This window comes from Symphalangus syndactylus, chromosome 9, assembly GCF_028878055.3.
Source record: "Symphalangus syndactylus isolate Jambi chromosome 9, NHGRI_mSymSyn1-v2.1_pri, whole genome shotgun sequence".
NCBI classification, from domain to species: domain Eukaryota; kingdom Metazoa; phylum Chordata; class Mammalia; order Primates; family Hylobatidae; genus Symphalangus; species Symphalangus syndactylus.
Genome location: NC_072431.2, coordinates 32430424 through 32456812, shown reverse-complemented (window position 1 = coordinate 32456812; position 26389 = coordinate 32430424). Strand labels below are relative to the sequence as shown.

General features: G+C 41.0%; 1 protein-coding gene across 2 annotated transcripts in view; it reads left to right on the top strand.

The window, feature by feature from the left end:
* Positions 1–25556, top strand: part of NOSTRIN (nitric oxide synthase trafficking) — a 63662-nt gene extending 38106 nt beyond the window's left edge. For both annotated transcript variants that reach the window (XM_055291890.2, XM_055291889.2), the window contains 9 exons: positions 3591–3716; positions 11678–11776; positions 11878–12003; positions 15964–16072; positions 17285–17373; positions 20151–20276; positions 21482–21596; positions 22646–22735; positions 25335–25556. In XM_055291890.2, the coding sequence (XP_055147865.1) occupies positions 3591–3716; positions 11678–11776; positions 11878–12003; positions 15964–16072; positions 17285–17373; positions 20151–20276; positions 21482–21596; positions 22646–22735; positions 25335–25471 (1017 nt within the window). In that variant the 3' untranslated portion in view covers positions 25472–25556. The remainder of the gene's footprint in view (positions 1–3590; positions 3717–11677; positions 11777–11877; positions 12004–15963; positions 16073–17284; positions 17374–20150; positions 20277–21481; positions 21597–22645; positions 22736–25334) is intronic.
* The last annotated feature ends 833 nt before the right edge of the window (positions 25557–26389 follow it).

Below are 26389 nucleotides of genomic sequence, written 5' to 3'. Positions count from 1 at the left end.
CAAGGCTAGTTGAGATGCCTCTCTTGATGTCCTTCCCAATGGTACCTACATAATTCTATCAGCACACAAGATGGTAATGCTCTGTGGGTCCCTGACTAGAGAGGGAGCCTGTCTTGTTCCATTTTCTATTCCCGAAGCCTTGCACATGACAATGGAAGGTCCTAATGTCTGGTGAATAAATGAATGCGATGTTTGTTCCAAGAGCAAAAAAAGGGAGGAAAGGAAAAGAAGTCAATCTTTGATAAATTTTAGTAAAGGTATCTGAGAAGTTCCTTAAGTAAGAATACAGGAGTCTATAGCCGGGCGCAGTGGCTCAGGCCTATAATCCCAGCACTTCGGGAGGCTGGGGTGGGCAGATTCAAGACCAGGTCAGGAGTTCAAGAGCAGCCTGGCCAAGATGGTGAAACCCCTGGCGTGGTGGCACATGCCTGTAATCCCAGCTACTGGGGAGGCTGAGGCAGGCGAATCGCTTGAACCTGGGAGGTGGAGGTTGTAGTGAGCCGAGATCACACCACTGCACTCCAGCCGGGATGACCAGCGAGACTCTGTCTCAAATAAAAAAAAAAGTATATATGTATATATATGAGTATACATTCTTCATTCATATATATACTTGAACTATCTGCTGTAAATTTGCTGAGCAGAAAATTCTAGTCCACAGCTCTATAGTGCAGGCTGATGAATATTAATGGTGATCTCAAAAGCAACTCAGTTCTCATTCCTGGGGTGCTGAGCATTCTCAATAAGAATCCGAGGACAATGATTTAGCAGAGCATAACCATGACTCTCTTTGAGTCCTTGCACTGAACTGTTGCCAGGTTAATGTCCACAAGCTTGCGTTTCTACAGACAGATATGGTTCATTAAACTTGATACAAAACCAGATATGTCAGCCGGGCACGGTGGCTCACGCCTGTAATCCTAGCACTTTGGGAGGCTGAAACAGGTGGATCACGAGGTCAGGAGATCAGAACCATCCTGGCTAACACAGTGAAACCCCATCTCTACTAAAAATACAAAACGTTAGCCAGGCGTGGTGGCAGGCGCCTGTGTTCCCAGCTACTCAGGAGGCTGAGGCAGGAGAATGGTGTGAACCCGGGAGGCGGAGCTTACAGTGAGCTGAGATCGCGCCAGTGCATACTCCAGCCTGGGGGATAGAGCGAGACTCCATCTCAAAAAAAAAAAAAAAGATACGTCTTGTGTAGGTCATACATCAGAGCTGGGGGACAGTTGTATAGCCTGCATATCGATTGGAATAATAAAGTGAATGGTATTAATATTCAACATTTTGGATGAATGTTTTTCATGATTGTAAGGTTAGTCAAAATGTCTTTAAATAGAGAGGGTCCATTTTAACAGCCTTTGTCTCTGTCCTTGAAACTCTTAAACTACTAAGTCAGGGGGGGTCTTTGATGTTTTTGAAAGAATGGTTTGAAGACCATCTGCATCAGAACCATCTGAGGAGCTGTAGTCAAAACTCAGATTTTCTAATCCCACTACAGATATATGAAATAAGCATTGCTACTTGTAGAATTCTGGAATTTGCAATTTTTACAAGCATTTCAGGTCATTTCTAAATAGAGTAAAGTTGGAGAATCGGCTGGGTGCAATGGCCCACACTCATAATCCTAAAATTTTGGGAGGCTGAGGTAGACAGATCGCTTGAGCCCAGGAGTTGGAGACCAGACTGGGCAACATGGTGAAACCCCACCTCTGCGAAAAATACAGAAACTAGTCCCAGCTACTTGGGAGGCTGAGATAGGACCATTGCTTGAACCCGGGACAGGGAGGTTGCAGTGAGCCAGTGAGCCATGATTCTGTCACTGAACTCCAGCCTGGGTGACAGAGCCAGACCCTGTCTCCAAAAAAAAAAAAAGAAAAGAAAAGAAAAAGAAAGATATCGAATGCTTTAAAAATATATATATATAAAGTTGGAGAATAATTCATGCAATCCAACTTCTTTGTTTCTCAGAAACATGAAATTACTTGTCTGGGCATTTTGAGAGTCAGTTTCAGCTACGCTGGCCCAGGGAGTTTTGTATTACTGTACACTGATTTTCCAGAAGATTTAGTAATCAGAATGACAAATTTTGGTGATGGGCAAGATGGGGCTCTTTGTAAGGGAGCAGATCATTGGGGAGAAGGATGAGAGGAAACCATCTTATCAAGCTGTCCATAACTTGCAGTGAACATTGGGCATGTATCTCAGGCTTTTCACTGGCAGTAATTATATTCACTAAATTTTGAGTGCTATGCCAGGTGTTGGGCAGTGTGCCATTTGCCTTATCTGTGTTACCTATGTCAGGGCCAAGGGAAATCTTCCCTTTTGCCCTCTGAAGTTAGGCTGAAAATCACTGACAAGAGGCAGATGAATAGGAGAAAAGGCATACAAATGTATTTGATCATAGTTTTATGTGACATGGGAGCCTTCAGAACGAAGTTCCAAAGATACAGGGGGAACTTGTCTATGTTTATGCTTAGGTTTAACAAAATATGGACATCCATGTAGAAATATTATGTACAGCCTTACTGGGTTTCCCCACACAGTCTATTAGCATTAGATTACACCCTCTGCTTCTCTGTGCAGCCTTCCTTCCTGCTGGGAATGGGGCAGGATCCTCTCTGGAATAGGGGTCTTATGACCTACAGTCAGACAAGGTAGGTCAGATAATTTCTTTATGGCCAGTTTTTACACAGAAAGGCAGGGGGAAAGTGAGAGTAATATTTTTAGATTTTATGGCTGGCTTTGGAGAAAAGGGGTTCTGGTTTCTGTGACCATCTTTGGGGAAGACGGATTCTGGTTTCTACCAATAGCCTCAGGGGAGAATGGGAGTGAGAGACAGGAGGGCAGAAGAAGGTCAGAGAGAAGCTTTTCCTTCTCAGGCTGCTTCTGAGGCCTTCATTTTGTGGTATTGTTTTCTGAGTCCCAAGATGTGCCTGAATTCTCAAAGCAACCTAGTATGTATTAATTACCTATCCCCATCACAGAGATGAGAAAACTGTGGCTCAGGAAGGTTAAGTAACTTGTTTGCAGCTGGGACCAGGACTCTTATCCTGGAAGTTTGATTCTAGAGCTCTACTTCTGGGTTTATATAGTAAAAGTAAAATAATATTGCTAGATAGGACAGTAGCCAGACTCATTCTAAAAATTAGTTCTAAAAATTGTATGATTCCACAAGTCTCTACCTAACCTGGTAAGAAATGCAGGAGCCTAAAAGATTTACCAGATAAGACTATGGGATTCATTGGCCAATTGCAGTCTTGACCTGTACTGTCAATTCTCAAAAGCTGTTGTTTGACCTTCTCCTTGACTGTGTGAGTGTAGACAAATCACTTCCTATTTAAGGGTCTCAGTCTCCTCATGTGTAAAATTGGGGGAATCATACTGGAAGGCCCTTGGGTTTCCTTCAGGTTTGGCCATGCCTTTTTTTCTGATAAAGATCTTTGGTTTTGTCAACTATAGTCACTGTTCATGACTCTACGTGAGAGGTGAGAAACATATCATTGAGCCACATATAATTATTTCTGTGGAATTACAAAGGGCTTTCAAAAATGTGTTAGTGAATGTGTGACATTGATGTTTTACATTAGCTCCTCCATAAACTGACAAAATCAACTGAAAAGTTGGAAAAGGAAGATGAAAATTACTACCAAAAAAACATGGCGGGTTATTCTACCAGACTGAAATGGGAAAACACACTAGAGAACTGCTACCAGGTAAGTTATATATTCACATTTTTTTCTTCTTCTGTGGAGCTTTGTGTGACCTTGAAGATGGAGGTCAGATTACAGTGACAAGACCTGCCCTCTGTCTTAGCTATGAGCATCACACATATTGTGACTTTAGACAAACCACATTTCCTCTCATTGTTTCAATTTCTCCATGGATACAATTACCAGTGACAATTTATTGAATTTCATTGGCCAGAGTTTCTGCTCCTAATTCTTAGTGGACAGGATAGTACCCAGCTGACCTCAAAAAGTGCTGTCAAAGTGAAGTGTAAATTAAGGCTTAAGTGTTAGGTGCTTTGAAATTAGTTTTAGGCATAAGCGATGACTCATACGGTGATCGCGTATGGAGGTCAGGCATTGTGTTAGGCACTGGAGATACAGAGCACTGAAATAAAGTAACATCTCAATGCTTGAGATGTGCACATCTCAGTGGCAAAAGTAGACACATAAAGAAGGAATTGTGGCAAATTATCTGATAATAATGGGCAAAAGATGTCAGCAAGCACATCACAAAAGGAGAAATCAAAATCATCAATAAACCTATGAAACAATGCTAGATTATTTAGCAAAAATTAGAACTTGACAATATCAAGTGTTGGTAAGGATGTTAGGAAACAAGAATTATTGTACCCCTGTAGGGGGAATAATTAAATGATATTTAGTGAAACTAAAGCATGTGCTTGCCGCAGCAGTTCCCTTTTTAGGCATATATCCTACAGAAAAATGTACCTTTGTACTCCAGGGGTGATGCACAAGAATATTTATTGCAGAATTGTTTATAACTGCATGTGAGAAAAAACTGTACGCAATCTTCATACCCATCAAGAGAAGAATTACTCTTCAGATATGCTCGCATTTGGAAAGTGAACTAATATCCATCAATGAAAAGTTAATTAAAACTATATTTAAACATGAATTAACCTCGAAAAACATGATGTTGAGGAAAAGGAATATACCACTTACACAATCTATGTAAATCAAAATTCTTTTAAACTCATGCGCAAACTATACTGAGTTTATATGTGTGTGTTTGTAAACTTATACATGGAGACTATCCCTGTGTTCAGTGGCAGAAATGGAGCCCATGGTGGGAATACAACAGAACTGCCAGAAACAGCCACACAGGTCATGCACAGCCCCTCGTGAAGCAGTACAACCCCCAGGCTCAACATAAATATGACCAAATTAAATAACTATCAATTCTGGAGAGTAAGAACATGAATATTTTGGTTTTATTTTTCCCCACCTGTTTTAAGTTAAAAAAAAAAAAATGTTTAAAGCAGATACGATTGGAGAAAGCCATGATCTAATGGCCAGCCTGGAACAAGTACTTGGTGCTCAGTGCTCCTCTTTTAGGCTGTGCTAAGCACATTCATGTGCTCCTGTTTTGTATTAATCACGACATTATGAGGACATTGAGGCTGGAAAGATGAAGCGATGAGCCTGAGATGGTTTAAGATTCAGCCTGGGCTGCACGCCTGTAATCCCAGCACTTTGGGAGGCCGAGGAGGATGGATCACGAGGTCAGGAGATCAAGACCATCCTGGCTAACACGGTGAAACCCCGTCTCTACTAAAAATACAAAAAATTACCCGGGCGTGGTGGCGGGAGCCTGTAGTCCCAGCTACTCAGGAGGCTGAGGCAGGAGAATGGCCTGAACCCAGGAGGCGGAGCTTGCAGTGAGCCGAGATCGCGCCACTGCACTCTAGCCTGGGCGACAGAGCAAGACTCCATCTCAAAAAAAAAAAAAAAAAAAAAAAAAAAGATTCAGCCTGGACCTCTGCGCTATGCTCCTGCCCCATTGAAAACTGGGAGAGCAAAGGCTATATGGCAGGCAGAAACCCAACGGCTGCATTTACATCTCTTGCAATTCAACCACTCAGAGCAGGATAGATGCAGAATTAGAGAAGAAAGGGGAAATTAAAGGAGAGATGAAAACTTGGGTCAAAGAGAGGAACAAATGAGAAAAAATTCCTTAATTTACACCTTTGAACATACGCTCCTGGTACTCTCCTTGCTTATGCTAGATAGATTTTAGATGAAGGTGATGAGAAAAGGTCAGGGATTTAAATTCTAACTTTATTCATTTGAAATCTGGCTCTGCAACCTGGGCTCTGATCTTGCCTCACCTCACCTCATCACTTCCTGATGAAGCCGTGGTCTTTCCACTGAGGTCAGCTTCCTTGGATGGCCCTGTTAGGAGTTGGGAGAGACATTTCTGCTCCCACTCCATCTTCCAGGCACCTACCCTTCAAGGGCTATGAGAAAAATATTTCACCTCAGTGTCTCTATCCTCGTCACCCTTCTACCTACATCGCAGCAATGGGAGATAAATGGGTCCTACCTAGTGTAGCTGATAACTAGCCTGCCTTCAATATATGTTAGGGAAGGCTATGATTATCTTCATTATCAGAAGCTCTTACTACGCCTCTCCTTCATCTCAGTTTCCTTTCCTCCTGTTAAGATCCTCTACATCTTTCCCCTACAGCCACCACTCCCCCTTCTCAGCATTCCCAGTGTTTATATTGAAGCATCATGGAAATTATCTCTTTTCTTACAGTCTTCCTGATAGTAACAAGGTATACATTCATTTACATTTCAAAAGGCATCTTTCAACTTCAGCTCTAAAAATATTTAAGACCTAGTTTTTTTCTTCCTTCTTTCTTTCTTTTTTTTTTTTTTTTTGTTAGAATCCAAGTCACATGGAATGTCTACTCATCATAATGTCCTTGAGGAAGGGCATTTTCTTTCTGCCTCTTGCGTCCTGGATTTTTGCTACCTCTATGCTGGAGGCCACCAGTGTTTCAGTCCCTGTCCTTTTTAGTTCATGCAGCTTCTTTTACCCCACCTTCCTCTGAGTTCTCTCCTGCCTCCTGAGAGCCATCTCAAGCCCATTAGCCACAACTTGAGATGACTTCTGTCAAGTCACTCTTGCTTCACTTGAACCCTCAATAATGATGCCCTTAGTTGGTATTTCCTGGGCTTGTGTCTATACCAGCAGGTCATTGACTCACATATTACTCTATGTATGCCATATTTGGTGTATGTTTATGACACTCAAGTGTCTAATGTTAGATTCATGAAGACATATAACAAAAACAGGCTGAACTGACTCAAAGAGGAATTTTATTATAAGTGTGAGAGATGGAAATGGGACAGTTAGGGTCTCTCAGTTTCATTTTTTCTCTATTCTTTCACCATTCTTCTGTATAAATTGAACATAAGAATTCATTTTAGGGTCCTATGAAGTGTCCTCTTATTTCTTTTTACTTTACAGGTTGGGTTTACAAATTCTTTCAGAGAACATGCATTGAACTACATTCAAGGCAGTGTAGTAGATACTGTGAGAAATATTGTAAAGCCTCAAATGTGACTATAAGTAATGAAACCAATTCCACAAACCACATGTCAAAATTAGTCTTATTACTTCACAATCATACTATATTCTAGCCACATCCTACCCTCCAAGAAGAAACAATTCAGATGATAGAAATAATCTATATTTTTCACAATAATAACCATACTACCAAGAATTACAAAGAATCAAATGCTTGGTACTGAAGTACTTACTCAAGGAATTATTTTTAAAAGCCATTTGCAGTATGTGTCAAGAGCCTTAAAAATATTCCCTTTCTCAACCAGTGTTCCTCCTCTAAATCCCAGAACACAGAAAATGATTCAGTGGCTGCTTTCTCAGTTCTCCCAAGGATGGCACTTGAGTAGTCCCACTCTAGATGAGACGAATGACAACTCATTACATAAAATGGACGCCTCAGGACAGTAGGGCTTCATTCTTTCCTAGGACCCTGTTGAAAAAGGTAATTTCCTTTCTATAAATCTGTCTTGAGGAAGTAGCTGACAAACCAGACACAGATTTCTATTTGAAACACGTTAAAGGCAGCAAACATCCCAAATGTCCAACATTAAAGGGATGACTAAGTGAATAAACACGCCTGCACCATGGATGCTTATGAAATAATTAAAGTGGTATTTTCAGAGACTAATGGCACGGGAAACTGTTCACATGTACGGTTAAGTGGAAAAAACAGAATTTCGAATTTGAATAATTTGACAGATAGCTAGAAGATAAAATCATACATATACACATACCTAGACTGAAATATATCAATATGTTAATAGCAGTCACTTCTGGGTGGAAGAATTATGATTTTAAAATGTATTTTTTGTGGGCCTTTGTGGCCCTAGGACAATGTCTCAAAGCACCTGGGGTGCTTAAAAGTCAGATTCCTGAGCACCTCCCTAGACCTGGGAGCCTCTAAATCAATCAGAGCCTCTGAATGATTATAAAGAGGGGTCTAGATATTCTAAAGTTTGAGAGTCCCCGCTCTAGAAAGAGCATATTTCTTTTATCAGTTCTATGAGAGTCATTTAAATGAAAACAAAATCCCTTTGACCTCTTCCTGTAGTACCAGCCCAAAGGCTAGGACAGCAAGAACTGGAAGGAATGAATGAAGAACAAATTGTCATGATGCTTGGGCCCCAGACAGGCTCTAAATCTGCTGAAATCTGAATCTTTCTGGATAACTCCTTGACCACACTTTGTTCATATATACTATTGTGGAGCCTCAAGAGGACAGTTTGAGGTCCTCCAGAGTATCTTGCTTCTCTACCACCTATTTTATATAAAAAGAACAAGATAGTAGAAAGCAACAAATCATTAAAGGAGATATGGATCTCTCCTTTGCACAGTGGAATTTATTTCCTCCTCTTTTTATGAGCAAACATAGATCATTTTAATGATTTCCCTGAAATGTAATTAAAATCTGTTAAGCATTACCATGTTACTAAGGAACACTGGTTATTCTAGTCTCAGACTGATGTTAGTGGTTCAGCACTTGTCAAAGTAAAGAAACACCTGCCCACTAGGGATGCAATATGTTCTAAAACCTGGCTTTTATTTTCTCTTGTCTCTTGCTCATAGGCTAAAACGGAAGAGCTGATTTCTAGGTCTTTTTCTATAGGGTAAGGACCTCTTCTTTTTGAAGATTGTCACATAGGAGATCCAAACAACTGAGCAGAATTTGTTTTACGTATTTGTTATGAGGCATATCGATTCTGCCTTTTAAGAAGCAAAACATTTGATAGGCTGTTCTGTGTCTTTAATCCTTTATCTGGGAGACAGAAGGGTAGACGGCCACCTTCAAATGACTGGTGCCTGCAATTTTGTGAAAGCCTCAGGGGACTGCCAGCATAAACAAATCCATTTGACTCCCATTGACGTATGAAAATTGGGCAGCTACAGAGGCAACTAAGAAGATTGCCATGGGGGCATGGCTCCAGGCTTCCAATCCAAATGTCAGGACACTTGGTACAAAAGCTAAAGTTGCATGTGATTGGCACAGATGTTCATAGTTACTGCCTGAGCCTTTTACTAATTTCATTTACAAGCAGTGTTAAATGACTATATACCAAAAAACAAAATGTGGTATATGCATACCATGGAATATTATTCAGCCAAAAAGGAAGGGAATTCTGGCACATGCTACAACATGGATGAACCTTGCAGACATTATGCTAAGTGAAATAGCCACATGCAAAAGAACAAGTAGTGTATGATTCCTCTTGTAAGAGGTTTCAAGAGTAGTTAAATTCATAGAGACAGAAAGTAGAATGGTGGTTGCCAGGGGATGCAGAGCGTAGAAAATGAGAAGTTGTTGTTTCATGGGTACGGTTTACTTTTGCAAGATGAAAAAAGTTGTAGAGATGAATTATGGTGATGGTTACACAATAATGTGAATGCACTTAATGACGCTGAAATGGATGCCTAAGGTGGATAAAATGGCATGTCATATTATGTAAATTTTGCCATAATTAAAAGTATAAAGAAATTTAAAATAATTTTAATCACCGTATACCATAGATGAATTAACAACACAGCGATATACCATACTGGATCAGGCCAATGGGCTCCTGTAGGAATGCCAAGAGGGGAGCAAGGAGAACCCAGTGATCTTTGTGACTCTCCATTCTCACCTCTCTTGCACTGCCAAGGGCCTTGAGATATACCCATCTTTCTTCTTCCCTATGGTCGTGTTACCCACCAATTTCTCCAAAGCCTTGCTCATGAAAGATGATTGCTGGTGCTCTTTGTGGGATGGAGGAGTTGGGATGGTGGGTATGAGAGCAACTGAGCTGGCCTTCTCTGGATAAAAGGATGAATGCCCAGGCCTTGTTTTTTTTTTTTTCTTTCTTTCTTTTTTTTTTTTTGAGATGGAATCTCACTCTGTTGCACAGGCTGGAGTGCAGTGGCATGATCTCAGCTCACTGCAACCGCCACCTCCCAGGTCCAAGCGATTCTCCTGCCTCAGCCTCCTGAGTAGCTGGGACGACAGGCGCCCGCCACCATGCCTGGCTAATTTTTGTATTTTTAGTAGAGATGGGGTTTTGCCATGTTGGGCAGGCTGGCCTTGAACTCCTGACCTCAGGTAGTCCACCTGTCTTGGCCTCCCAAAATGCTGGGATTATAGGCATGAGCCACGGCGCCTAGCCAGGCCTTATTTTTACGAAAAAAAAAAAAAAAAAAAGATGGGAAGAATTTTGTCTTGGACACCTGCCATCTCCATCAAAGCCCAAACTCCCCTGGGCACATACCCAGCAGCCTTACACTGCCCCCACATGGCCTTGGAATCTCCCTGCATACTCTGCCTGACCCAGCCTTCTATAACAATGCTTAGTTGCTAAACCTTTCTTCCCTCTGTAAAAACCACCAGTCAGCAACTCAATTGGCATGGGTCTAATAAGTAACATTTTCTAATTTTTTTTTTTTTTGAGACAGAGTTTCACTTTTGTCACCCAGGCTGGAGTGCAGTAGCATGATCTCAGCTCACTGCATACTTCGCCTCCTGGGTTCAAGCAATTCTGCCTCAACCTCCCGAGTAGCTGGGATTACAGGCGTGTGCCACCATGCCTGGCTAATTTTTGTATTTGTAGTAGAGATAAGGTTTCACCATGTTGGTTGGGCTGGTCTCAAACTCCTGACCTCAGGTGATCCTCCCGCCCTGGCCTCCCAAAGTGCTGGGATTATAGGCGTGAGCCACTGCACCCGGCCTCTAAAATGTTAATAGCTAACAAGGCAAATGTGATTCCCCTCACTTTCTTATTTACCCTTCCTACCTAAAAGTCATAAGTCTAATAATGAAACTTCTGTCATCTCACACAAAATAAAGAGGCTATGTGCCTACCTGCAAACAGTGGACTCTGACTCCCAGGCCTAATTTTAGGTAGAATTATAAATTGGTCAGACTTTGGGATTCTTCTCTTGTCAAATTACCTCCTTAAACAGAGAATTTGTGGCCTGTCATTCTCTTCCCTGCAGAGACTAGCAGAATGCCTTGAATGTACTATAAACAATTCTAAAACTATTGGGTGTCTCAATGCATTTCCAAGACATGGATATGGGCTTTCCTGGGATTCACCCTCTGGAATTCTTCTTCTTTTTTTTTTTTTTTTTTTGTAAAAACAAGGCCTGGCTAGGCGCAGTGGCTCATGCCTGTAATCCCAGCACTTTGGGAGGCCGAGATGGGTGGACCACCTGAGGTCAGGAGTTCAAGGCCAGCCTGCCCGTCTCTACTAAAATTCTCTGGAATTCTCTGGAATCCATGACTGTGTCTCAAATGCTTCCTTTTCTTCTTTTCTCTCCCTTCCTTGTAAACTTAGGTAACCCACAGCATCTGCCTATATGCCTTTTGGGTCAAAAGAGCCTGGGGAAAGTGTGTGAGTTAAATTACTCTTAAAGGAGTGATTTAAGATACCAAGACACATTCCTCTCCTGGAAATCTCCCTCCACTGTGGTTTGGATATGACATAGTCAAGAGGCTAATCATGAGACTTTGTTCAGTCTGTCTTCAGGTGTGTCAGTGTTTGATGAGTGACTTCCGTTTTGCATAACAAATGGCTGATCTTACACCAATTTTCATTCTTTTCAGAGCATTCTGGAGCTGGAGAAGGAAAGAATTCAACTTCTATGCAATAACTTAAACCAGTACAGCCAACATATTTCTCTTTTTGGCCAAACCCTGACCACAGTGAGTAGAGACGATCTCTCCATTTCTGGTATGCCTGGTAAGAAGGGGCAGAAACCTTTCTTCAACAACCTTACCTTATTCTGCTCCCCTTGGCATTGCAGTGCCACACGCAGATTCACTGTGCTATCAGCAAGATTGACATTGAAAAAGATATGCAGGCTCTAATGGAAGAAACTGCAATTTTATCTACAGAAAACAAATCTGAGTTCCTGTTAACGGATTACTTTGTGAGTATGAAATGGAAAAAAAAAAAGGTACATTAATGGAGAATCTTAGGTACTGAGGGACTTATATTGAAAAAATTGAAAGCAAATATCATGTTTTATAAATGAAAATGATTTCTCATACCCCATATAAATTTAAAAAACCCAGCATTCTATTTTACAAACTGTACAATGGAAACATATCTTTGGTATTTTCCAGAAGTAAAGAAAGTCAAGCAGAGTTTTAAACAGAATCTTCATATTCGGTCTTCTATAAAAGTAGTGCCAGGCAGATACGTTTCAATGACCTACAATTAATCACTGTATATCACGTGGTGCTTAAATTGGTTGTCTGCACAAATTGCTGTGCAACAAATTACCACTCCCCACCCCCACCAAAATAATGGCTTAAAACAAACGTATTATCTCATAGTTTATGTGGGTCAGGAATTCAGTTGTGTCTTAGCCAGGTGTCTCTGAACCCCTCCCAAGGCTGCAGTCAAGGTATCAGGTTGGGCTGCAGACATCTCCAGGCTCTTCCTGCAGAAGACTTACTTCCAAGCTGACTCACAGGGCTGTTGGCAGGCCTCCAGTCCTCGCTGCTGTTGGTTGGAGATATCATTTTCTTGCCACGTGGGTCTCCCCATGTCTCAGCCTGCTCCCCGCAAAATGAGTGATCAAGACAGACAGAGCCAGAGTGCCCAAGAAATTATAATCTTTTGTAAACTAATCTCAGAAGTGACATCTCATATTCTATTTGCTAGAAGCAAGTCAATAAGTGCAGCCCATACTCAAAGGTGGGTGTGAGGGAAGATCACCCAAAGGCATGGGTTCTAGGAAGTGGGAGTCACTATCAGTATTTTTCATGGTCCCTTCCCTTGAAAACCTCGGACCAGATTATCGGAGGCTTACTTTGATGGCACTTGAGTGATTCTACTGTGGGTGTTTTTGCTGAAAACTGGTCAGTGTACCTGGTGAAAGCCCAAGCATGTTGCCTCTTTGCTGTCTTGGGGCAAATTATTTGTCCTTCTGGGTCAAGACTCAAAGATTTTGGCCTCTGCTCTCCTCTTGATATTCTTAATTGTGTTCTAGGAACTGATTATTAATTACCAAAATCTGCAGAAAGAATGCCTGATAGCGTTTCCCTAGGTCCTCTGCCATATTTTATTGAGGATTTCAACCTCCAGATTAGGGATGTCACTCTTCTCTGATATGGAGAACAAGCCCACTGGTCATGTCCTCCATAGGATTAGAAGTACAGCCAAAGCTGACCTCCCTGGACCTCTGATCAGGCAACAAGAGGGTAGAAGGTAGAGGTGGTTAGATCAGGCACTGCAGTAAATCCTGATTGGCTTTCCCTTTCCCCACCCTTCAGACAGCAGCAAATGACCAGCTATTTTTTACTGAGTCTTTTTTTTCCTACCCTGGCAAAGGAGAAGTATATTAGCAATATCAATGTCTGTTCAATGCAGAAACAAGGTAGAAATGGAAGTGGAAATGATTTGATTACATGGAGAAAGCGCTTTTTTTCTTCCAAATAATGGAGGCAGGGTCTGAGATGGAAAAATGTACAATAAAATAAATCTATTTTCTTACAAAGAATAATAAAAATGCCCCTATCAAATAACTTGCCAATAAAATGAGAGTTATTCTCCTTGAAAATTTGACTAGGGTTCTACCAAAGTGTAAGGAGGCAGCCATGATGACTTCTCATTTATTGGCATGTTCAGGGAAATTTTTGGTTTCTATAAAACTTCACTGTGTCAGAACTCACAACCATGAATCTGTTGTCTAAGAGAAAGGACTGTGTCTCAAAATGAGTGAATAGTATTTTCTTGACATCTTTAAGGCAAAGCACCCCAATGTCCGACTTTTATAGTCATTGTCAATAAGTGTAGGCTGGTTTTTATCCAGTGTTATGAAATTTACATGGACCAGGGACAACAAAGAGACCAATCTGAGTGCAAAACTTGGAGGGCTGGTGACCTGGTGAAAATATTTGTAAGGTTACCATAAATGCCATGTTCAAAAGATTGTATGTGTAATTTTATACGCCTCCTCCAGTACTGACCTTCTTCCTAACAAATCTTCAGAAGAGAAGGACAAATGTAACAGTTAAATGATGGCAATATACCCCATCCTGAAATTGACCCAGGAGAAATCTATCCCTGGAAATACATGTTTAAACAATAGATGTCCCCAAACAAACCAAGGGAAGCCTTGGACTGGTACGGGAGCTATGTTATGACTTGCATTCCTTCGACAGGGAAGGACTAATGGTTTTAGTTAGGCATCTTAGCAGTTTAGTCAGAGTTTACTTGGGGGTGTGACGTCAGCTTGCGCCTCAGCTGTGGGCTGACACGTGAAGGAGTGGTAGAGAATTTGGGGTCAGCTTGGGCCTTCTTTTATTTATCTGTGTCGCAGGTAAAATGAGGAACATAAAACCAACCACTGAGTTGTAGGAGTTGCATGTAATAAATAATACAAAGAAATATTTATTTATTTTGAGACGGAGTCTCGCTCTGTGGCTCAGGCTGGAGTGTAGTGGCACGTTGTCAGCTCACTGCAACCTCTGCCTCCCAGGTCCCAGTGATTCTCCCGCCCCAGCCTCCCAAGTAGCTGTGATTACAGGTACACACCACCACGCCCAGCTAATGTTTTGTATTTTTAGTAGACAGAGGGTTTCACCATGTTGGCCAGGCTGGTCTCGAACTCCTGACCTCAAGTGATCCACCCACCTTGGCCTCCCAAAGTGCTGGGATTACAGGTGGGAACCACCGCACCTGGCCTAGAATATAAAGAAACTTTTGTAATGTGCAATGAAAAATATGTAAATAAAATATTTTTATCTGTATATGTTTTTATAGAGGCTATTCCCTTTGCTCTAAATCCTCACACTTCTTGTTTGTGAAGCTCCATCTAAAGGTAATCTCTCAGCCAGGATCCTAATTTTTCTCCTTCCTTATCAGAGAAGCCTGCATCCTCCCCTCCCACCTTGAGTCATTAGTTTCCCCCTCTTTCTCCATGGGTTTCTGTCCCTCTGCCACACTCATGTTTAGCAACCTCCTCACTCCAACCCTACCATCCTGTTCTTTTTTTTTATTCAATCCTTGAAATAATGCATGTGAAAGCTCAGATATCATGAATGATTCCTCATAGCCTATGTGATAAAATTCCTACATCAGCCCTCAGATCTAGGCTTAACTCCCTGAACAATTTTTTCTTCCACTATTTTTTTTGCTCATGCAACAGGTGTCTTTATTGTTCCTGACACATTTCCCACAGTCCTCCCCCAGCCCTTTGCTCCAGCCGTTTCTCCTGCCTGGAGTGCCCTTTGCCATCTTTCCTTGACTAGACAGTTACGTCTTCTTGCCTCCTCGAAGCTGTCAGCTGCCTGCACTTGTGGTGTCTGTACCATTCGTGAATGCATTTGGTCTTGTATTGCTAGTTTCTTTAATGTTATGCTTCAAGGCCTAACTAAATCATAAACCCATTCTGGAAAGAGCATATGTGTTTTAGCTCACATCTTCCCAGTACTGAGCCAACACAGAACTCAGTCAAAATGTCTTCCACTCCTGAGGCAGTCGTAGCCTGAAACACATACATGATATTACATTTTGGCCATTAAAGGACTCTAACTTGAACAAAGGTAAATAAGGAAGCAGTAAGTATACAACAAATAGATTTATCAAGAAAATGAAATAGCTATAGCAAGGGTCCATCCTCAAAGAACAATCTGCTCTATTAAAAAGTGCTCGGCCATGTGACTTACAAGTTGTGAACAAGACAATATTTTCTCATTCATCAGGTCTCGAACAGGTAGGACAATGTGTGTAAAACTAAAGATTATCCTGCTTTATAAAATTTTTTTTTCTTTTTTAAAGTTAAAATTAAATGCAGCCAGTGGAAGTATCAGAATGGACAGGGAATAGCAACTCTTACTAATTCTTCCCCCTTGTTAGACATCCTTCTTTTTTCCTAAAGGAAGAAGATCCTAACAGTGCAATGGATAAAGAGAGACGAAAGTCTTTACTAAAACCAAAATTATTGAGACTGCAGAGAGACATTGAAAAAGCCTCAAAAGACAAGGAAGGTGTGTAACCATCTCTTTGAATGGCCAGAAAAGGGACCATATGATGCTCAGAGGTTTCATTCAGAGTTAGGATTAATCTGCTTTTGCTATTTGGCAGGGGTCTTCTCATTTAAAGAACCATATATCAAACTTAAGTTGTGTGAACAACAAAAAAAAAAAGTCGAAGGAAAAAGAAAGCCAAAAAAGGAAAATCACATTTTGGTCTATTTATGAAACCTATATAAGTATTATACTACTATTTTCAGAAATGTAGCATTTTAATTGTGTTTCTGAAATTGGCTAGAATGAGAGATAATGTGTTTGGTTTAAAACATGGTCAACCAACAGTGCACAAGAGTTTTGGAGGAGTTTTTTGGTTTGTTTCTTTTGACTTTTGAAACAATGTAAAAATCATTCAAATTAAATTCTGTACGTAGAAGTTAGGCATGTTAGACTGTGAAGCAGCTCTAAAGCAACAAGGATGACAAAAACACATTTGTGATTCTGATGTCTACATAGTAGCTTGTTTTATATGGACCACAATAACTCATTGCAATGGAATACTAGAGAGCAAATTCAAGATAGAAAATATTTAGTGATGTGAATACCATAATGAGGAAGAAGCCAACATTGTGTAACTGTTAGCAATTGCGAGAATGGGTCGACTGAAAGAAATTCAAAATCTCATCTGGAAAAATAACAAGATGCTTTAAGCACCAGCATTTCTCAAATTTCATTAAGTGAAGAGAAAGGTAAACAAACAGTTCATTTATCATTCAGTCAAATTTATTAAGAACTACCTGCAGAGACTCCCTCAGCCATTTAAGAAATCCTACTGGTGGCTGGGTGCTGTGGCTCACGCCTATAATCCTAACACTTTGGGAAGCCAAGGCGGGTGGATCATAAGGTCAGGCGCTGGAGACCAGTTTGGCCAACATGATGAAACTGTGTCTCTACTAAAAATACAAAAATTAGCCAGACATGGTGGCATACACCTGTAATCCCAGCTACTCGAGAGACTGAGGGAGGAGAATTGCTTGAACTTGGGAGGCAGAGGTTGCAGTGAGCCGAGATCGTGCCATTGCACTCCAGCCCGGGTGACAGAGCAAGACTCCGTATTAAAAAAAAATCTCACTGGTATCACTTCTAGGCTCCCTTTGAGAGTGACTGACTCCCGGCTGTGTTCCACTGAGACAGTGTGAAAGGTGACTGAGAACATGATTTCATTTTCAGGCCTGGAACGAATGCTTAAAACGTACTCCAGCAACTCCTCCTTCTCTGATGCAAAGAGCCAGAAAGACACAGCAGCGCTAATGGATGAGGTAAATGTTTGCAGAGTGCAGTTTCCTCGATTTAGTGGTGAAAAGGGTTATTTTTAGAATACTTGTTTCTGGTCCACTTGGCCTTGTTTGCCTTTCCTTTCTCATGACATAGAACAATCTAGTGGGGGAGCTTATAGGGTCAGCTTCATAAGTCATTTGAGGGATCTGGAAAAATCTAACTACCTAGAAATGTTTGCTTTGGTGTCCTAGGAAAAGAATTGTGTCTAAAATAGTATTCTCCAAACAGAGTCGTTCTTTGAGGGCCTAGAAACCATGTGCACTCTAACCCAGTTAAGAAAAGTGACAGGAAACAAAGGATCTGCATTTAGAAAGGCCTGTATTTAGATTTAGCTCTGCTGTTTACAGGGACCTGGGGCAACTTTAGTTTTCTCATCTGCAAAATGGGAATATTGGTACTTTACCTCATGGGGCTTTTGTGAGGGTGAAATATTATTTAGTAAATACTAGCACAATGCTCACATGAGGAGCTCAAAAACTAGTAATTTTTATTAAGATGGTATTTTCCATTCATCCCTCTGCTGATCTCAGGGTTATCAGAGATTAACAGGAGAAAGGAAAGACGTGGTTGCAGAGGGAAGAGGGCAGTTTGGGGTGTGAGGCAAAATCTGGGGAAACCAGAAGCAACTCTGGGGGAAAAGTTCTTTGAGTGTGGGAATTGGGGTGGTGAGATGGTAGAAGAGGCAGGGAGCTGGGCCTCCTGGACTTTGTGCTGAGTGTGTGAACTCTAGCCCCATAGACATTCGTGGGGATTGATGGACATTTTGGCCACTTCAGAGGAACCCATGTGAAAGGGGTAGTTAACAAAAAGCTGATGAATTTTACACAGGAATAAAAATGAACAGATATATAGCACCAGTGTGCAACATATGGGTTTCTGCTGTGATTAGAGATCAGGAGTGGACTGGGGTTAATCTGAGAATCATTTAAGGAGATAAATTTTTTAGCAATGTTTTGAAGGTACAGGAATCTGGGCGTTTTGTTTTTCTTGCTTATAGCCTAACTTTCTTGTGAATGTAGGTACCTGATAATTGTACCCAGACTGGCAATTTCAATAGTTCTTTGGTGAAAGAAGACAGATGCAGTGAGGTATCGCTGATCTAGTTTTTAGATAGGCTTTCTTGCATAAGGTGCTGTTGCAGAAACAAGGCTAACACTTCTTGCAAAAGAAAGTAGCCTGCATTGTGTGCACTTGGGAACAGAGGTCTAATATACCTGCAATGACCTGTGGCTACAGTTTTTATGATATTATAAAACAGACTGTAGGACATTTTCTGTGACCGCACAAACTGTTCAGTTAACTATTCAATACAAATAACATGTGCCAAAATAAAGTCATAAAGAGCATTTCATGATGCCATTGGGTTATACATTTATTCCTTTGGCTGTCCTTGCACAGAATTTTGTCATTGTCATTACCAGCATACATGTATTAGAATCATCTGGGTCCTCTCACCTGAAGCACACAGTGGAGGACACAAGGAGGGAGAGGATCTGACCCTGGAACTTCCAGTGTTTATGATCTGGTGAAGGAGCAACTATGAACCTTTAAGTGATGAATGCCAAATAGCCGCATGATTTCATTATGCATGCTCTGCATCTGGGTAGACAGAAACTAGTGATACTGGTAGATTTTGTGTCACCCACGGAAGGTTTCTAGGATGAGGAAACTTTTATTTACATTCTTCCTTATTTCATTGTATCTTGGTCCTTGAAGTGCCATATTTGAATCAAGAATGTTCACAAGCAGTGTTGTAGGAGAAATTGTTGAGAAAACTGGAGGCACTTAGATTAAATACTGTCCTTAGATACCAGACAGAGGGCCGCACAGAAGAGGAACTAGAGGTGCTCTATGAGACTATCAAGTAAAGGTCTAATGGTAGAAGGCAAGGGGGAGCTTTTAGTTTTGTCTTAGGTAAGCCTGCCCCACAATGCAGTGGATTCCTCCAACGATTAGACTTTCTCCATCAATTGGACGTCTTCTGTCCATGGCTGTGACACCCTGGCAGGGATATTAGGGTTAGGAATTCCCATGCTGGAGGTGTGGAGGAGACAGGGATAATGGTGAGGAGGGGGCTGGATAAGCAAGACCCTTCCAATGCTTAGATTCTGTTACTTAATTCACCCTGGCTGGACCCAGCCCGACAAGGTAATTATAAAGTTTCAAGGTCACATCAAGAACAGACAGAGACTAGGAGTGTATCTTTAGCTTGAATTATTATGTTTATACTGAAATACCCTAGAATATCGTTCCTAGTTTCCAGAAGTATTCCTGTGAACTTTGGGGGTAATGTAAGACCTCACCTTCTCAAAGAACAAATGAAGCTCGCATTCAATTTCATTTGAGTCTGTTGATGTTAATTCAATTCTGCTCACAATATTGAGCACTGATGGCTCACCTTCTTTGCAGACCACCAAAAATCCACCTTCTACAATCAACACTTACTCCCTTTCTCATCCCTCAGCAGAAAATTGAGTAAAACCTCTTCATTGTCATAAAATACTAATATATTACCAAGGTTTCCTGTTTACCCCCAGAGTACAGAATGAGACACACTCAACAACTAAAACCTCCCTCTAGACTGCTTAAAGAGTTTATTCCTCCATTTTTTTTTTCTTTCGGCATTTTCTGTGAATATCTGTATGAGTTAAATGCGTACTTTTCTAACCTTTGTTATTTTGAAAGCTATTCGATATTCCTATCCAGTTGTGCCTCATTTACTAGAATTTGCTCACATGGCCAAATGATGTATCCACAGAACAATTTGAAACTAGACCTTTTGGAAGCGAACTCCTACAAACTGTCATCAATGTTAGCAGAACTTGAGCAAAGACCTCAACCCAGCCATCCTTGCAGTAACTCCATCTTCAGGTGGAGGGAAAAGGTAACATTCAAGGAGACTGGTTGTAATTTCTTGATTGGGCCTGCTGGGTGGAGTGGCTTAAAGTAGCATCAGGGCAAAAAAGGTGTTAGGAATTCCATGTGACATTAATATTCATACAGTTAATAAGATAAATGTTTTTATTTCTTTTGAGCACAATAACAAGAGCGAGACACAACCGAATATATTCTGTGTACACCAAACTTCTATGAGAAGCTGAAAAACACTTTTGATTTCTTCTTTCTCATCATACCTGAATTTTATCCTTTGGATGTGCTTTTACAGTAAAATTTCTATTAAATTGAAATTTTAATATTCATACAGACCTAAATTATAAGATTTTGTGGTATGTATTAGTCTCATCTGTTTAACATGGTGCCTAATGCAGATGATGCATCAGTACAGCTCTGAAATTCACATACACCTATTTTCATCGTGCTGCACTCCAGGAGTGGGACGAGCAGGTGAACGTACATAGTAGCTATTGCTTGTAGCTATTTTTATTACTGATCAGAAGGGGGAGCTGTAATCATCTTGTGAAGGGACAGTTTTCTAAGGCTCAAGAGCTCGAAAACAATCTCAATCATTTACAGGGTTGTGATCATTTCACTTGCATTAAGCCAACTAAAGTTGTATTTGTAAAAGTAATGAATGTTACTATTTGACCTAGACACACAGGTTAGAATTGGAAACACAGGCTATAAAGTATAGTAATTGTGTAATTGTGAAAATATTAAGGCTTCAACTCAAAACTGAAACACAGTAGGGCTTAGAAATCTTTGAATTATTTATACCCCTCAGTTTAAAAACTTCCAGTCCAGGTGCAGTGGCTCATGCCTGTAATCCCAGCATTTTGGGAGGCTGAGGCAGGCGGATCACCTGAGGTCAGGAGTTCGAGCACAGCCTGGCTGACACGGTGAAACCCCGTCTCTACTGAGAATACAAAAATTAGCCAGGCATGGTGGTGGGCACCTGTAACCCCAGCTACAGGGGAGGCTGAGGCAGGAGAATCACTTGGACCCGGGAGGTGGAGGTTGTAGTGAGCCAAGATCATGCCACTGCACTCCAGCCTGGGCGACAGGGCAAGACTCTGTCTAAAAAAAAAAAAAGAAAAAACAGAAAAAAAAACTTGAAAACAGCTACAGAAGAGTTTTCATGAACGTTTATGATCGTGTTATAAAATATGACTTTTTATGCCATTTGAACAGGAGCATACTCATAGCTATGTGAAAATATCTCGGCCTTTTTTAATGAAGAGATTAGAGAATATTGTGAGCAAGGCATCTTCTGGTGGGCAGAGCAATCCAGGTTCTTCAACTCCAGGTAATCCCATGCCCACAATCATTTTGGCCTGGGTCCTACTGGCAGGGCACATTGCTACATTTAAATTTTAGTTTCAGAGCCACTTTGACTTGTATCTGTTTAAGGAAATTTATATTTCCATCGGGACTGATTAATTTGTTAGACTCTGTAGCTTTATGTAAAAATGGGGAAAAGTTAAGAAGAGTAGAGGGTTGGGAAAGTATCTTAAAATATGAGAAGTTGCCTCAGATATCAGATGACTGGCATCCACCTTATTCAAATGGCCTGTTATTTGCCATCCACATAATCACACCTAAACCATTAGTGAGGAACTTTGTCGCTGTGTCTCCATAGCCTCCTCCAAACTCCCATAAGAAGCCTGTCCTCTCTGCGAGACACATGGTGATCCAGGTGGTTTGCCAGGGCTTGGACTCATGGCCTACAAACCTGTTAGCAGCCATCTGACTTCAGTCATTCATGCACCCACACACCACACTGCTCTTCATCTTTCAGCACACACACACGTGTCACTGTCCCTGCATGTTCAAGTATAATTACCATAATCTTGACTATCTAGTTTTTTAAATTAGAAATTGGTTAAAAAAAAAAAAAAACTTCAGTAAAACCAGGACATTATGGTTCACACAATATATTAAGGAGTCACTGTTGCATTGTTTGAGAAACAGTTCCATACACAGCTAGGGATGATGATAACATGCACATGCCTCAAATATCCCGTATTTATACCTGAACGGCAAAACTGGTGAATGTTTTCCAAAACATGCATGCAACTACTATTATTATACAATGATGTTTTTCTCTAGACTTGCTATTTCACGTATTATAGTTTTTGGTTATATAACATATGCAGTCCATACATATAGAAAGTGCATCATAAATGGTTATTGAATCAAGGAATGAACATCATTATATAAAATTACAAACTTTCCTTTTGAGAAAAATTAATATATTGAAACTCTGCATCACACTGTTAAATAAACCAAAGAGCTTCAGCTCATATTCATTTGCCTGCTAACACAGCATAGTAATTACAGCTTTATCTATTTCAGCCCCTGGCGCAGCCCAGCTCAGCAGCAGACTTTGCAAGGCCTTATATTCTTTTCAAGCCAGGCAAGATGATGAGTTGAATTTGGAAAAGGGTAAGAATCATTCTCAAATATTTTAATTGCTTTCCCATATTGAGATTCTTAGCATGAATAAAAGCTTGTCTTAGTGTGGCAGACTTAAGAGTTCCTACCATGTCAAATCAGTTCACCCTTCTTGAAAGATAAGCACATCTAAAACAAAAGCTCACATAATGATAATAGCTAACGCTTATTCTATTTACTATGTGTCAGACATTGTTGCAGGCCTATTGTCCAATTTAATATTCATGAAACCCTTGGAGGGTTTTATTGGTATTCCCATTTCATAGCAGAGGAGACTGATACACAGAAAGGTTAGGTGCTTTGGCTAATGTCACAGGCTGTGGCAACACAGGATTTGAACTTGGAAACACAGTCATGCTCCTAATCACAGTGCACACTAGGATAGAATGTCAGTGATGGAAAGTGATTAGAGGAGTACCCCACCTTTTTATTTTTTAGAAGCTAGACATGCAGGAATGTGAAGTGACTTCCTCTCTTGACTTAGTGTAAGTGCAAATTCTAGAACCTAGGTCAGCTGACTCCCAGCTAAGCGCTGGTCTCACTTACTTCTCAGAAAAGCTTTTTACAGCCAGTCTAAAGAGTAAGACCCCCTTCTTTGTGTCACAGAGTTTTACTTAACATGGAAAGGCATTATGTAGTGGCTTTATAATGTAAACCACAACATTATTAAAGAAGAAAGTCTCCAGCCTCAACCTTCTTTATGTGTCCAGAATGTTAGCGCTAATGCAGAGATCTGGAAACGGAAGGGTGAGAAAGAGTAACGTTATGGGAGAAAGAATACTCCCAGAGTCAATGGAAAATCAAGATACATTTTGTAGCCAAACGACAGGGACACTGCACATTTGCTATTTACTGGGTGTTTCCTTTGCAGCATTTGCCAGTCATATCTCTCCAGGCAATTACTTTTATTCCTATGTGAATAAAAGACATACTTCCCTCATGCCACCTAGAACCCATGGATGCGGCATTTAATTTAGTTACATCATTCACAATAAATTGATTATCTTGTTTTCAGTTCTCTGTTGGTTGCAAAGCCTACTTATACTTTATATTCTAAGTAGTTTCTTTAAATGAAACACGACATTGGAGGCTTAGGGAAGCTGGCAATACAATTTGAAATCATTTGTTTGAATTCTTGTTAATAGATTATGTCAATTTACTGACCCGAGAGAACCCATTAGAGGGAGAACTTAGAGATTGAGAATGATCTCCTTTAAGAATAGTGATTTATGACTAAGAAAAGATAGAAAAGGAGTTAATAGTCTCCTTTGTCTTAGAAAGTTGCCGAGGACAAGAGTGAAAGGAAGACTGAAAAAATCACCTCAGAATGATGCCAAAGAAAAAGTACCTCTTGGATCCTGAAGGGGGCAGATCTTTCTAGTTTTATGACAACAGCCATGTTTCTTGTCTTTATGAAATTCTCTTCATTTGAATCACTGCTTTAAAAAATGTTGTCTCCAAATTGATGTTGTTGAACGGGGAGTTACATTGCTGTGCAAAGCTGTGAGTTAAACTTTTGGCCTGTGAAATCAGGTATAATGCAGAGGCATTGTCTTGATCTTAAGAAAAGACTGTTGGTGAGACATACTTATAGCAGCCAACACGCCAAACTATCAAAAACACTAACATGTGAAACCCTCAAAGTATGGACACCAAGAAAGAGTGTGGTGACAATCCATCAGCTACATAGAAAGTTAGAAGGCAGCATAAGGATATATGACCCAACGTCATCTTTTTTTTTTTTCGAGGCAGAGTCTTGCTCTGTCACCCAGGCTGCAGTACAGTGGTGTGATCTTGGCTCACTGCAACCTCCGCCTCCTGGATTCAAGTGATTCTCCTGCCTCAGTCCCGTCCCCCAAATAGCTGGGACTACAGGCGTGTGCCACCATGCCTGGCTAATTTTTGTATTTTTAGTAGAAACGGGGTTTCACCATGTTGGCCAGGCTGCTCTCAAACATTTTGACCTCAAGTAATCTGCCCACCACGGCCTCCCAAAGTGCTGGGATTACAGGTGTCAGCCACCGTGCCTGGCTGTGATCCTGTTTTTTGTTTTTTTTTTTCTGAGACAGAGTCTTGCCCTGTTGCCCAGGCTAGAGTGCAGTGGCATGATCTCAGCTCACTGCAACCTCTGCCTCCCGGGTTCAAGGATTCTCCTGCCTCAGCCTCCTGAGTAGCTGGTATTACAGGCGCACGCCACCACACCCAGCTAATTTTTGTATTTTTAGCAGAGACGGGGTTTCACCATGTTGGTCAGGCTGGTCTCGAACTCCTGACCTTGTGATCTGCCCGCCTTGGCCTCCCAAAGTGCTGGGATAACAGGCATCAGCCACCACACCCAGCCAATCCTGTTTTTAAGCAATTATTTTATGATATATGTCAGTTGTTCATTATCTTACTCTTTTTAGTATCCTCTGGATTATGCCTGCTTTATAGACAGGTGTTCGATACATTTGGCTTCATCTGAATCAAGTGCAGAAAATGACACTACCAAGTAACTCCTTGAAGCAGAACCTCCTTAAAACTCTTATCAATCAGGCTGAGGCATGTGGTCACCTCGCAGAGACCCATTTGTCTAACTGTATTTTCACAGGTGACATTGTGATTATACACGAGAAAAAAGAAGAGGGATGGTGGTTTGGATCTTTGAATGGGAAAAAAGGCCATTTTCCTGCCGCTTATGTGGAGGAGTTACCTTCAAATGCTGGCAACACAGCTACAAAGGCATAAAACAAGACTCTGAACATACTACCTTCGCACTCGGTAACCAACAATACAGTGTGGTTCAAATAAGAATAAAGTGCTATTATCTTTACATGTTTTTCTTTAGAAATGGATGGAGTTCTACCTGCATGTCACAGCACTTTGCATTCATGACTATTAGCTTGAAACAGTCAGATAAAAGATGGATGGGTGGAGACAGACAAGGAAGAGAGGCTCCTTGGTTGCTAGAGTTTCCAAATTCTAGGAGACCCTAGAGATGATCCAGTATAACCCCTGGTGTCACAGAAACAGACGGAGTCCAAGGTGGGTTCAGCTGCTTGCCTAAAGTAACAGAGTTATCTGGTAGACAACAGCAGTGAGGACTTAGATGTCTTTTTCCTCTGGATTTGGGTGGCAACACAACACAGCAGGCCTATGAGGGGGTCAAGCAGAACCGGGGAGATGAGGAACACAGATCAATTCCAAGAAGAGAGACAGGCAATCAAGACAGCAATGAGATCAACCCAAATTAGGGGACGGTAGGATATCTATGACAAACCCAGAGCCAATATCATACTGAATGGACAAAAACTAGAAGCATTCCCTTTGAAAACTGGCACAAGACAGGGATGCCCTCTCTCACCACTCCTATTCAACGTAGTGTTGGAGTTCTGGCCAGGGCAATCAGGCATGAGAAGGAAATAAAGGGCATTCAATTAGGAAAGGAGGAAGTCAAATTGTCCCTGTTTGCAGATGACATGATTGTGTATCTAGAAAACCCCACTGTCTCAGCCCAAAGTCTCCTTAAGCTGATAAGCAACTTCAGCAAAGTCTCAAGATACAAAATCACTGTGCAAAAATCACAAGCATTCTTATACACCAATAACAGACAAACAGCCAAATCATGAGTGAACTCCCATTCACAATTGCTTCAAAGAGAATAAA